This window comes from Alligator mississippiensis, chromosome 5 (assembly GCF_030867095.1).
Source record: "Alligator mississippiensis isolate rAllMis1 chromosome 5, rAllMis1, whole genome shotgun sequence".
Classification (NCBI taxonomy): Eukaryota; Metazoa; Chordata; order Crocodylia; family Alligatoridae; genus Alligator; species Alligator mississippiensis.
This window is the reverse complement of record NC_081828.1, coordinates 40011848-40025397: the sequence shown is the minus strand read 5'-3', so window position 1 is coordinate 40025397 and position 13550 is coordinate 40011848. Positions and strand designations below refer to the sequence as shown.

Here is a 13550-nt window from a genome sequence, read left to right as displayed (position 1 = left end):
GCCCGGGCCCTCCCCCGCTATAAGGCCCAAGGGGTGGGGGGAGGGGTACTTGCTCTCCCCGGGCTTCGCACGCAAGATGGCGGAGGCCGCCAACTGCATCATGGAGGTGCGGGCGGGGGGCGCGGGCGCGCGCGGGGCTCCCGGGGGCCGTAGTTGGGGGGGGGTCCAGCCGTGCTGGCCCTCCCCCGCGTGGGGGTGGGGCCGCGGGGGTCCCACGTGGCCCGGGAACAAAGGAGGGGGCGGGGCCCCACGCCCCTCCCCCACCCGGGACCCCCGCGTGGGGCTGGGGGCCGGTGGGGGGCACGGCCCTTTCCCCTTCTTCCCGGTGCCCCGGGCCCACGTGGGGCTGAGCCGCGCGGGCACGTGGCCGGGCCAGGCGGGGGGGTCCATGGGTTTCTCTAGGGCACGTGGCGGGGGACGGCGGATCGCTATTGGGGGTAGGATCAGGGACTCCTTGTGGGGCCAGGCCGGGCGGGCAGGAGCAGGAGGACGTGGCCCGCGGGTGGGATCAGTGTGTTCCTGGGGGGGACAGCATCCAAGGTTCCATCTGGGGGACGTGGCCGGGGGCGGGGGCAGGATCAGGAGGTCGCTAGACGGTTTGGAATAGGAGCAGGAGGTCCCCTTAGGAGACTTCACTGACCCACCCCCCCCCACCTCCCCCGATTGGTTGGTATTGCTGGGAGCTTAGGGGCAAGTTCCCTGGGTCCCTCTAGGAGACGAGGCCTGCCGGGAAGAATCTGTGGGTCGTTACTGGGGGGTCAGGTCAGCCCATCTGTAGGGGACGTGGCAAGAGTAGATTTAGTTGGGTTTTTATTTTGGGGGGGGTTGGGGAGGGCTAGGATCAGCAGGTGTCTGTTATGGGAGGGTGGGGGGCACAAGCCAAGGGGTAGGATCAGTGTGTCCTGGGTCGGGGCGTGCGTGTGCGTGTGTGCGCGTGTGGGAGGCGAGGACAGGAACTGCTCCCTCCCCCTGAGCCTGTCTTCCCATCTTCCACCATCCAGCCCATACCACCTCCCCACCCCCCCTCCAGCTGCCAGGCAGGGGTCCCCTGGCCCTGCCCCCACCAGCCCTGGGCGCTCGGCGCTGACTTTCTCCCTTGCTTTCTCCTAGACGTTTGTCACCACGCTGGCTAACGGGATGAGCCTGCGGACTGCGCTAGAAGATGTAAATATCCTTTCAGTGCGTGGGCCCAGCCAGCCCCCCACCCCCAAATCCCAACTACCACCTTCCCCAGGGGAGGGGATCCCTGCACTCCCCTTGTCCCCATAGTCATACCCTGTCACTACTCCTACAGACCCTTTCTTGTGTCCCACAAATTGTCAAGGTCCCGTGTCATGTCCCGTCCCTCCCCCCCCCCCCCCAACGCGCGACAGACAGACAGTGGCCCTGTCCTCTAGACTTACGGGAGTCAGGAGCCTGGGTGCGTCCCAGCCTCGTGTCCCTTGTGTTCAGGGTCCCATTGCTCAACCCCATCCCCTTTTCCCCCTTCCCTCTCCCCTATGTAGGATGGGAGTGAGGAGCTGGTCAGTGCTGGGGTGGGGGTCTTGCAGGGACAGGCGGTGTTTGTGTGCATGTGTGTGCATGTGGCAAGGAGCCTGGAGCCCAAGCAGGAGCTGCAGGGGGTGAGGCAGGGGTGGCATAGACCCCAGTAGCCTGTATCAGGGGTGGGGGGGACCTCATGGTGTAACAGAAACCCTCACAACATGTAGAGGGAGTTGGGGGGGTGGGGCTTGGTGCAGAGTCCTGCACTGTGGCTAAAGAGGGTCTGTGTAGACTAGTGGGCATAGGAGTGACCCTGCTGGTTGTGGGGGAGACAGCGGAGCGGCCAAGATCAGGCCCCATATAGAGGTTGTGGAGAATTAAGGGAGTTGGGGCTGGGGGGAGGGAAATCCTTGCTCCTTCTAGGGCAGGGGTGGGCAAAATGCGGCCCGCCAGGCCAGTTTATCTGGCCCATGGGGCCCTAAAAATTTAGAAAATCAATATTGATCTTCTCCTGGCTGCCTGTCATGCGGCCCTTGATGGCTTGCCAAAACTCACTAAGCAGCCCTCTGCCCAAAATAATCGCTCGTCCCTGTTCTAGGGGCTGTATTCATTTCTCATTCATAAATTTCCTTAATGTTGCCCTCCTCACCTGCCCCCGCCCCTGGTTCAGCACCCCTGCTGGGGTGGGGGTTCCCCCAGGGGTATTCGGTGCACCCAGGAGTTGGGGTGGGGGGCTAGCAGCACTGAGTCGGGGGTGGGGGTGGAATTTAGGTGGGCCCTGCCCTAGGTCCTTACTGCTACAGCTCCTTCCCTCCCCAGTCTCTGGGGCCAGGGACATTAGGCTGTAGCCAGTGGGGACCCCAGGGTGGGGGGGACAGTGGAGCTCCCCCAAAGCAGTGCCCCAGGGGGCCGGCTGGTGGGACCTGGTGGCAGCAAGGACAAGTTCAGGGCCAAGTCTGTGAGGTGGTGGGGGGTAACTGCCCCTTCCCGCTCCTTTCTAGGGAGACACACAAGGTGCAGAGATCCCCAGAGTGGGCTCTGCTGTGGGTCTGATGGGCACAGCAGGGGAAGGGGACCCAGCCCCACTCTGGTGCGTTGGGGGGGGTATGTGGGACTAGTTGTGCTTGCAGGGCTGACTGGGGGGGTGGAATGTATACTACAGGTTGGCAGGACCTGTGGCTCTGTGGGGTATATGGGGCTGGCTGGGCCTTGTGGGTCTGTTGGGGGGCATGACTAGTATGTACAGGTTGGGTTGGCCCATGGGAGTAAGGTGTGGGCAAGGCAGTGGCTGGGCACGTGCCAGCCATGGGGCCTCAGCCCTGGTTGTGACCACAAGCACGCAGCCTTGGTGCATACGTCTGATCGCTCCTACCCCTCCTGCAGGTTTCGTGCACCCAGCCTGAGGGCAGTGGGAAGCCCCCGGCTGAGGAGATGACATCCAAGGACTACTACTTCGACTCCTATGCCCACTTTGGCATCCACGAGGTCTGGGCGGGGCCCTGGGGTGGAGGTTGGAGGGGGAGGGGTGCCCACTCCAGGTGATGCTGGAGGACTGATAGGGGTGGGGGCTAGAGTGGCTTTCCAGTACTGCCTCCCTGGAGGAGGGGGCGTTGGGCAGTCTCAGGGCTCTCCCTGCTGATCCCCCTTGCCCCCAGGAGATGCTGAAGGATGAGGTTCGCACCCTGACCTACAGGAACTCCATGTTCCACAACCGGCACCTCTTCAAGGACAAAGTAGTCTTGGATGTGGGCAGTGGCACTGGCATTCTCTGCATGTTTGCTGCCAAAGCAGGGGCTAAGCGTGTCATTGGGGTGAGTGTGATCCCTCCAAGGGAGTGCAAGGGGGGGGAAGAAAGCCAGGCCTCAGCTGACCCCCACCTCCCCGCCTTCCCCTCTCTGCAGATCGAGTGCTCCAGCATCTCTGACTATGCCGTCAAGATTGTCAAAGCCAACAAGCTGGACCATGGTGAGTGCCCCTGTCCCCACCCTGGGGGTGTTCCTCCCTGGCACTGATGCCCTTGTCACGGGGCATCACAGCCCAAACTGCCCAGCGTGGGGAACAGGCACCCATGGGACACAGTTCTGCCTTGTCCCACCCCCCGTCTCTCCACATTCAACTGTCCCAGCCAAGCAGCCTGCTTCTCCTGTGCCCCCCTCGCCTCCCCCGGCCCCTTTGCCCATGCTGAGCTGGGTCCATCCATCTGTCTACCCACCCACCTACAGTGGTATCCATCATCAAGGGGAAGGTGGAAGAGGTAGAGCTGCCGGTGGAGAAGGTAGACATCATCATCAGTGAGTGGATGGGCTACTGCCTCTTCTATGAGTCCATGCTCAACACTGTCATCTACGCCCGTGACAAGTGGCTGGTGAGTGTCCAGGGCTGGTGTCCCCTGAAGAACACAGATCCTGCCCTTTCCCCATCCTTTGGTGCTGGTTGAGGGCAGCAAAGGGGAGGGATGCAGTGTGTGCCAGAAGCCACCTTACAGTGACCTCCATCATGGTCTGTCTGTCCATCCCCTCCCACCAGACCCCAGATGGACTCATCTTCCCAGACCGTGCCACGCTGTATGTTACGGCCATTGAAGACCGGCAGTATAAGGACTACAAGATCCACTGTGAGCCCTAGAGTGGGGCAGCCCATCTGCTAGGCTGTGGGGGCATTTCCTATATGGCTCACTTGGGATTGCAGTGGGTGGGGGGGTGGAGGTTGAGTCTCCTTGGCTCTCACCTTTGGGTCGTCTCAGTGGTTCTTATTGCCTCTGAGTTGGTGTCAGAGTGGGGGGACCTCACTGGTGGGAAGGTCTTCTGCATGGTTAGTGTAGCCTGGGGTTCCAGCAGCTGGGGGGGGAGGGGGGGGGTAGAATCCCTGGATCTCCCTTGCCCCCAGGGTATGGGTTGGATGTGATTCTTGCTGGGATCTCATGGTGCCTCCCCTTTCGGTCAGGGTGGGAGAACGTGTATGGCTTTGACATGTCGTGCATCAAGGACGTGGCCATCAAGGAACCACTCGTGGATGTTGTAGACCCCAAGCAGCTGGTCACCAATGCCTGCCTCATCAAGGTGGGCAATATGCGGTGCTGCCAGCCATGGGGTGCCCACGCTGGGGAACGCTGGCTAGTTCCCATCCACCCCGATCCCTGTGGATGGGGTGTCTCGGGGTGCTCTGGGGGCTGACCGTAACAGCTCTTCACCTTTGCAGGAGGTGGACATCTACACGGTGAAGGTGGAGGACCTGACATTCACGTCACCCTTCTGCCTCCAAGTGAAGCGCAATGACTACATCCATGCCCTAGTGGCCTACTTCAACATTGAGTTCACTCGCTGTCACAAGCGCACCGGCTTCTCCACCAGTAAGGGGTGGGCCTTGCTTGGAGGGATGGGGCCAAAGGGTTTAGGGGTAGAGCAGAAGATATGTGGGCAAGGCTAGGGCACAAGGGGTGGGACCAGGCTGGTGACTTTTAGCCTCTTAACTCAAACTTTGCATTTCTGTCCTTGTGTTGCAAAAGGGGGTGGAGCTAAGGCAAAGAGCACATGTCCCCCTGGGAAGGGGCAGAGCCAAGAAAGTTCCATCTTGGTGGTTCTTTTTGCAAGGGGGTGGGGCTACAAGGAGGGGTGGGGCTGCACAGATGGCATGGCCCTCACCTCTACCAGCCCTGCTCTGACACCCCCACTTGTCTCCTGCCCACCAGGCCCTGAGTCCCCCTACACTCACTGGAAGCAGACAGTGTTCTACATGGAGGACTATCTGACAGTGAAGACAGGCGAGGAGATCTTTGGCACCATCAGCATGAAACCCAATGCCAAGAACAATGTGAGTGCCAGTTTTATTCCCTGGAGGAGCGGCGGGCTGTTCTGCAGGTGTGCCACCACCCACCCATAGATACACATGGGAAGTGGCACTAACCTGTGACTATCAGGAGGGGAGGGGCTTGGTGCACTGCACCATGGGAGTGCATAAATTTGGGCACTCCTGTGACTCACCCCCCTCCCCTTGTGTCTCCCCTTCCCTGCTCCCACCTCAGCGTGACCTGGACTTCACCATCGACCTGGACTTCAAGGGCCAGCTCTGTGAGCTGTCATGTTCCACGGACTATCGGATGCGCTAGCCCGGCCCACAGACCCCCCCCCCCCATCCCCCTTTCTCTCCCACGCTCCTGCCCACCCTCTCCCCAACATCTCACTAACCATTGCGCTGTGTGATCCTGCTGCTAGTTGCCCCATGGGGGTAGTGGAAGAGGGTGGGGCAGGGACTGAGGGTGGCTGATAAGCCCCCTACCCCCCACCCCATATTATGAATTGCGGGGGTGTACAGCTGCCAATTTGGGAGGGGTCCCCTCCCTCTGCCCACAGTGTTCTGGGGGTGGCTATAGATGGGGGGGGGGAGTCTAATACCCTCCCCCAGTGCCCTCCATCCTGGGGCTAGCTGCCCCTTATCTCATTTTTTTTGCTTTTAAACAATGTTCTCTCCCCCCATAACTCCATGTACCTCAATACTTCCCCTAGCCCCCCACCATCTCCAGCCAAGGAGTAGGGGGTGTCTGGCCTTGAAGGAGGGGGGGGGCTGCCCCCTGGTGTAGTGGAGGAGGGCAGTCCTGAGACCACCCCAGTCTCCCCTGAGCTGTGCTATATCCTGCCTTGGGTTTTTTTTTGCTGGGGGCAGGGTTTTTTGGGGGGGAGGGGAGGTGACCCCTCTTTTTGTGTCCTTGCTGACGGTTTTGTCCCGTCCCCCCCCTTCAGTAATTTTACCCCGCCCCTTCCCCCAAATCTGGCTGACACATTGTCACTGTTTCATAACTTATGTTTTTATATGGTTACATTCATGAGGAAAATAAAGACATGAAACCAAGCCCTGCTGTGTGCAGGGGTGGGGCAGGGGCCCTGAAGCAACATCCCCCTCCTTTGTGCATCTAAAACCTGGGGGCACCTCATGACTGCTGCAAGATTCTTAATGTTGTGGGGTTAGGGCAGGAGGTGTTTCTGCAGCCATTTCTCTAGCCTGGGGTTACATTAGGATGCAAGTAGACCTCCCCTCCCCACCTTCCTTGGTCTGACCCCTTGCATGGTGGGTGGAGGTCCCTGTCTTTGCCTTGTCACTCGCCCCCATGCAGTTTGCGGAGGCCAGGTATCAAGGTGGCTGGAAAGGGCACTTCCCCTGCTCTTGAGCAGCCTCCAAGTGCAGGTCCAGGGTGTCGCATTGTAGCTGTGTGTATGGGGCCAGGCCCTACCCAGCAACTTGCTCTAACATGCTGGGAGCTGGGGAGGGAGGACCCAGGTGTCCAGCTGGCCCACCTCTGTGCCAACTATGTAGTGGGATGGTGTAGCAGCTTACAACCTCTTTTCTTCTTCCCTGCGGCACTGGAGTACTAGCCAGCTAGGGCTGGGGAAGAAGAAATTGGACACCCTCCCCCTAATGGGAGGGTGTCTTTCACAGTTACACACGCACACATACATGGGTGGACCTTGTGCATACACAGGAGGGTCTTGCACACATACAGGAAGGTTTTGCACAGAAACAGGAGGGTCTCGCATGGAAGGGTTTTGTGTACACATGCACATGGTGTTATACTGAAGGTTCACACACACAGAGGAAGGTCTCTCACACAAGCATCTGTGGAAGGATCCCATATGTGCCAGGGGGCTGGCATTGCCTCCCTCCCATTCAACCCACCTGCCTGGACCCTGGCAGGAACTGGGCCAGGCTGTGGAGAGTTCCCAATTGGAGGTGGGTGCTGAAGGCCCAGCTATGCCACCTAACTGCCTGAGTGGAGTTTGAACATGCCTGCCAGAGCTGCCTAGACCTGAGGAAAAAGCAGGCTCAACACATGGCACAGACATCCCAAAAACAGCTCTCTGCCTCTACATCTACCGGTTCAAGGGTTTGGGCCTGGCCTATTTTCCCAGGGTCCTACATGCCTACCTGCTGTTGCCTGGGGGTAGTCTCAGACTGACCAGGAGATCTGGGTTCCTGCCCATACCTTGGCTATAAATTATCAGAAGGCCCTTATGTGAGGCAGTGAGATGGGACACAGACATCCAGCTGCAGCCAGCAGGTACTTCAGCTGCTGTGTCCTCTGCCCAGTGTCCTCTGGGTCCTCTCTGCCTGGCTGGGAGGCCCCCCAAGCCTGCTAGGACAAGGTTCTCCCTACCCCCCCCCAGTCATGGATGAAGCAAGCTTAGCATGAGGAAGGTGGTGCATGTCTTTATTGGCCTGTGTGTACAGCTCCAGGTGCCTCTCAGCTCCCCATGCCCCTACAGCTGTTCCCCCAAATGCCCGTGCATCAATGGGACTGGCCCCAATGCTGTCCACAAACAGCTCTGCCTTGGCCAGGAGCTCCTGGTGGGAAAGGCAGCCATCGTGGCAGGCAGTGCAGGGGTGGGGCTTCAGCTCCCACCCACTGACCACCATGTTGGTGGGTCACCCCATAATGTCAGGTGGTTGGAGGTGGGCTGGAGAGAGGTGGCACTGGCACAGGTTGGGGGCAGAGATGCTCCCTAATACTGTTAGTGTTGTAGTGCTTGTGGGTGGGGGGTGGGAAAGGAGAGGAGGGAAATGGATAGTGCTGGGGAGGGTATTCAGGTATCCTGGCTCCCTGTTCTGACCCCTTCCCTTCTTAGATCAGGGAGGGAACCCAGGTCACTTCCAGCCCCAGCCCCCTCCCCAACCCAATAGACCCCACTCTCCCCAGGGCACAGCAAGAACCTAAGCATTAGGGCTCCTACCCCCTTCCACTCTTCCCCTGCCCCCAAGCCTGACTCTTGATTCCCCTTTAATAAATAATCCCTCCCTAGGGTCCTTGGTGCCTGGGTGAGAGGGTGGGGTTCCCTGCCAAGGCAAGCTTGTGCTGTGTGGGGAGTGAACCGGGCCTTCATCATTCACAACTCATCATGCTTTCGTGTCAGGTCTTCCCCATAGTTAGTGGCCTGGCTCCCTACAAACATGTTCCAGTTGTCCAGGATCTCCTGCTTTGTCAGCCGCTCGTCCTGGGGGTAGGGTGCAACACACAAGCATGGGGTCAATTACACAGGCCCCTCCCTCATCAGCTCCCACCCTACCCCGCCCCTTGATCACTCCTGGGTCACTCAATCATCAAGCAAATCACTGCTGTGGATTAGGGTTAGTACTGGTCTATGATGTGTGTGTGGAGGGGAGGATATCTGAAATCCACCTACCCTGTACCCCTTCCCCACCACTGATCTTGGGGGGGGGGGGGGGGGGGGGGGGGCTGAATCTACCCACTTCCCAGTTCCTCATTCCAAAGGGAAGATTTGCCTGTTCCTCCCTAAGCCCCCACTCCCAGCCTGACCCCTCTGGCTCCCCCATGCTACCTCTCCCCAGCTGCTCCTGCCCTTGCCAGCCCACCTTGTCCTTGTCAGACTCGTAGATGAGGTGCTTGGCCTCCACCTCGGCATGGTCGTAGTCCTGGGGCAGGATCCAGTGCCCGATCTCGGCTGGGTCCAGACGTCCGTCCCGGTCCATGTCCCGGAAGTCCAGGAACTGCTGCCTCTCTGTGCGCACCCAGTCGGGCTCTGGCTCCCCGGCCTCGGAGCTGTACATGTCACCTGGGGAGGCGGGACAGAAGGGGCATGGGAAGGGCCTCCTGATTCTTATCCCTCCCTCCAATTCCCACTAATGCCCCACAGCCCTGCCCCCCCCCACACACACACACTCACCGATGTACTCGTCCACCTGGACGTAGCCATCCCCGTTCTTGTCAATGTCCTCAATGGTTTCCTGGCCGGGGGAGGAGGGGGAAGTGCTGAGCATCATAGGAACACCACCCCACTACCCCCCCCCCCCAATGGGGTCCTGTTGGCTGTTAGGAGCTGAGGAAGGCTAGAGAAGGGGGCACGGCTCTGGAATTGGGTTAGGGGATGGGGGAGAACCCAGGCATCTGAGCTCCAAGCTCTAGAGGCACTTCATGTCAGCGCAAGGATGGCTCCCAGGCCCCCTGGCTTCCAGGCCCGCTGCTCTAATCCACCAGACCCCAATCCCCCCCCGAAGCTGGGAGATAACCCAGGCATCCTGGCTCCCAATACCTGTTGCTCCACCTCACAGGATTCACTCCCCCTGCACTGCACCCCCATGCAGGGACTGGACCCAGGTGTCCAGGCACGACACTCACAGTGATGACAACATCCTTCATGTAATCAAACTCCTCAGGGTGCAGGAAGGCTGTGAATTCCTCCCGCGTGGCCACCAGGTCCCCATCTTTGTCGGCTGCCTTGAAGCGCCGTTCATCCCGTACCAGCATCTTCCGGTAGGAGTGTTTGTCCTCCAGGTCACTGAACTCCTCACCTGGGGGCGGGGGGGAGCAGGTGTATCAAATCCTTGTGGCACAGAAGGGATCCAGGCACCCTCCCACCCCTTAAGTAGAGCTCACCAAACCTCATTCCCCATGCACAGCTGGGAGAGAACCCAGGTGTCCAGGCTGCCAGCCCCCTTCCTCCAACCCATCAGACCTCACTGCCCTCCCAAAGCTAGGCTTCTAGCAACTGAGGCCCTAACCAGTGGACTTCACTCCCCACAAAGAACCCAGGTGTCTGGCCTCTTTGCCACCCACCAAGGAGTTATTCCTTCTCCAACCACTATGGGGCAGTAGAGACCATGCCCATGGTCCCTGCTGCAGCTCCACTGGGGGCTTGGGGTCAGGGCCCCTGTACTGTCCTCAACCCCCTGACCCCCCACCAACCTCCTCCAACAGCTCCAGGCCCCTCCCAGACCTGCAAATGGAATCCAGGCATCCTGGCTCCCAGCTCTATCCTACCAGACACCTCTCCCCTCCCAGAGCTGGGACAGAACCCAGGCATGCCAGCTGCCAGCCCCCTCCCCTCCCCTCCCCTCCCCTCCCCCCCCAAGCAAGGCGAGGCACAGGACCCCAGCGTCCAGGTGCACCCTCATAGTAGCCGTAGGTGGCATTCTTGAACTCGGCCCAGGCAATGCGGCCGTCATGGTCCCGGTCGTAGTCAGCCCAGTTCTTGTCCACATTCTCGTAGATGTAGCGGTTCTGTGTGTGCCGGATCCAGTCCTTCAGCTCCGCCTGGGTCACGAATCCGTCCCGGTTCCCATCTATCCTATCCACGATCTTGCTGCAGGGACAGGGGAGAGGGTAGGTCAGGCCTGGACACCTGGGTTCTGTCTCCCAAGCTGCAGCATATGCATGAGCCCCAAAAACTCCAGTGGCTGCCCCCTTCCTTGCACCCAAAAAGTGCAGTTCTCTGAAGGGTTAGAGCCAGGATGTCCAGGTTCTTCCTTCAGTCCTGCAGGGCCTGGGAGCCAAGACACCTTGGTTCACTCCCAGCTCTGGGAGTGGAGTGGAGTATGGTGGGCAGGTGTCTGGGGGCCAGGATGCCTGGATTCTTTCCCCAGCTCTCAGAGATGAGTTAGGGTCTTGTGGGTTACAGCAGAGTGGAGGCTGGAAGCCAGGACACCTGGGTTCTATACCAGGCCCTGGGAGGGCACTGGGGTTTAGTGAGGTGATGCATGTGGCCGGAAAGACAGGATGCCTGGGTTTGCTCATCGCTCCAGGACAGGAGTGGGGTTTAGTGGGTTGGAACAGGGAGGCCTGCGAGCCCAGATGCCTGGGTTAATTCCTGGCTCTGGGAGGGTAGTGGCATCTCCTGGGCTTAGCGCAGAGTGGTAGACTGGGAGCCCAGACACCTGGGTTCCATGCCCAGCTTTGGGGGGGGGGGGGGGGGTGTAGGGAGCACAGGGCACTAGGAGCAAGCTCTGGGAGGGGCATGGGGTCTGCTGGGCTGGTGTATGGTGGGGGCTGGGAGCCTGGCTGCCTGGGTCTCCTCCTGGCTGCCTGGCCGGGGCCCCGGCTCACCCCAAGCGCTCCTGGCTCTCCTCGGGCGTGAGCTGGTCAAAGGTCTTGGCCTGCTCCTTGCCCAGGAAGGCCTCGTGGTCATACTGGAAATCCTGGTTGTCATCGTGCTGGTGGTCGCTCAGCTCCTTGCCATGGTGCACGCGGTCCTTCTTCTCCGGGGGTGGCTTGGCCAGAGCCCCCCCCACTGCACACAGCGCCAGCACCCACCAGCCTGCCAGCACCCACATCCCTGCGCCTACAGGGCAATGGGGGAGGGTAGAGACCCCAGCCCTACCCACAACTTTGCCCCCTTCCCCAGCTTCCACTGTCCTTGAGTCCCCCACAATTCACCCCTGCAAGGCAGCCCCCAGCCTTGCCCCACACCCCCTATCAGAACCCCAGCCCCACCATGCCCAGGGGAGGCGCCCTTTGTCCCAACCCCCCCCCCAACTAGAGGGACCCCAGGGCCCCTCCCCATACCTCACCCAGCTCCAAACCGCCGCGTGTTCGAGCCCCGACTGGAACCCGGCTCCCCCTGCCCCGCAACAGCCCCCCCACACAGGCCCACCCTCTCGGCTGGTGGGGCCAATGAGAGGGCGGCATACCCCCGCGGGGCGGGGCCAGGACGCTGGCTGATTGGCTGCCCGTCGCCACGTTGACACAAGTTTCTCCCCCAAGCAAGTTGTGGCCAAGTTCTGGGCAGAGAGGCCACGTGGAGGGGGGCGGGGGCTAGGCCACGTGGGGGTTAGGGGGCGCGGGGGCTGAGACCAGGCAGGCAGGATCTTTGATGGGTCTTGCCCTCCTCAAGCTCAGCAGCCCTCCCCACCTCCATCCTACAGCAGCCCCTGTCCCTGCCCACCCCCACTCCGGGCTGCCCCGTCCTGGGGGGGCTCTGCTGGGGCTTTGCCGCCCCCCCGCTGACCCAGCGGGAACCGAGGGCTCAGGCCCCTCCTGCCCTGCGGTGCTCACTTCCAGGCTCCTCCTAGGCCGCTCCAGCACGGAAACTAAGGCACGGCCCGCTGGGACCCTTGGTCTTAACCTGAGCTCGTCCAATGGGCGTCTGCCTCCCCCCTCCCTGCCCGGTATCTGGGCTGAGTGGAGGTGCTGGTCCCCCGCCGCCCGCTCTCGCAGACTGGGGACAGGGGTGGGGGAGCCCTGGGGACCCCAAGCCCTGGAGAACCAGCCCCAGCTCTTCTGTCAGACGAGTCGGGCTGGGATTTTGCGTGTGGCCCCGGTCCAATCTGCAGCCCCCTGCTCCCCAGCCCTGCTAGTGCCCCTGGCATCCCTGCAGCCTGTCTATTTGTGACATGTGGGTCAAGACTAGCACATCCCAGTCTCTTAGCCAGGGGGCAGGGAGGGAATGAAGTCCCCTAGGGAGGCCTGGGCAGAAGTACTACATCTGGATTCCCCACCGCCTCCCCCTTATACAACACGGATAAGCTCAGAGTTGCCAGATGGGGAGGAATGGCTGGGGGGTGAGTCTCATAGCTGGGATCTGTGTCACTGAGTCCCAGGGGAGCAGTGGTCATGGGTCTGTGGGTTGCAAGTGAGCTCCACCCGCAAGGCAGGGGGGAGGGGGGTGGAGTAGGGGGCTTCTGGTCAGGAGCGAGGGGCACCAGCAAGGCTGGGAGGCAGGGGCTGCAGGTCTGGAGTGAGGGGGCAGGGGGCTGTGGGTCAGAAGTGAGGGGCACCAGCAGGGCTGGGGGGGCAGGGGGCTGTGGGTTGGGAGTGAGAGGCACTGGCAGGGCTGCCTGTGCTATGTCTTGGTTCAGGGCACCTCTGGGATAGAAGCAACAGATGGGGGAGCGGTCAGCTCCGCTCCGACGCCCCGAATATGCCCGGTCCACATGGGCAACTCACATTGAAGTGACACCAGAAAGGGAAGGGGACCTGCAACGCACTGGCCATGTGTGGGGAGAGGGGCCGAGTCTGCAGCATCATTTGGGGTCAGGGAGATTCCCCCCCAGCCCTGCCAGTGTCCCTCATTCCCCACCCACAGCTCTCCTCCTATAACAATTGAACCCAGGTGTTCAGGTCAGTGCTTTGCAAGCTGCCACATGCTCTCCAGCAATGGGTCACTCCCTATGTAGGTCCAGCAGGGTCTGATCCCTCCCATCTCACCCACACTGGAGTTGGGGGGGGGTCTGTGCTGGGATGGGGGGGGCAGGCATTAGCCTCCTCTTTTCCCCCTGCTTTTGCCTCCGTAGCTCCTGGGCTCCAATTAGCTGCATCAGGGCTGTGTCAGGAGCCAGCAGTAATCGGA

At 60.9% G+C, this 13550-nt stretch overlaps 2 protein-coding genes across 4 annotated transcripts; one reads left to right on the top strand and one right to left on the bottom strand.

Moving 5' to 3' along the window:
- Positions 1-4: 4 nt before the first annotated feature.
- PRMT1 (protein arginine methyltransferase 1) lies at positions 5-6327 on the top strand. Of its 2 annotated transcripts, XM_006274875.4 has the most exons (11): positions 24-106; positions 1111-1164; positions 2866-2967; positions 3138-3293; positions 3384-3447; positions 3705-3847; positions 4009-4096; positions 4426-4541; positions 4681-4831; positions 5171-5292; positions 5504-6327. In XM_006274875.4, exons 1-11 carry the CDS (start codon positions 77-79, stop codon positions 5585-5587), a joined length of 1110 nt encoding a protein of 369 aa, XP_006274937.1. In that variant the 5' UTR covers positions 24-76; the 3' UTR covers positions 5588-6327. The 2 variants fall into 2 exon arrangements, with proteins under 2 accessions (XP_014452096.1, XP_006274937.1); XM_014596610.3 differs by lacking the exon at positions 1111-1164 and having other exon boundaries at positions 5-106.
- Positions 6328-7664: 1337 nt separating this feature from the next.
- RCN3 (reticulocalbin 3) lies at positions 7665-11905 on the bottom strand. 2 transcript variants are annotated; one of them, XM_014596619.3, is made up of 7 exons: positions 11773-11905; positions 11309-11543; positions 10375-10568; positions 9605-9777; positions 9153-9213; positions 8842-9041; positions 7665-8462 (listed from the first exon to the last, which is right to left on the bottom strand). In XM_014596619.3, the coding sequence occupies exons 1-7, from the start codon at positions 11888-11890 to the stop codon at positions 8355-8357; spliced, it is 1089 nt and encodes a 362-aa protein (XP_014452105.2). In that variant the 5' UTR covers positions 11891-11905; the 3' UTR covers positions 7665-8354. The 2 variants fall into 2 exon arrangements, with proteins under 2 accessions (XP_014452105.2, XP_006274936.1); XM_006274874.4 differs by having other exon boundaries at positions 11768-11840.
- Between the last annotated feature and the right edge of the window lie 1645 nt (positions 11906-13550).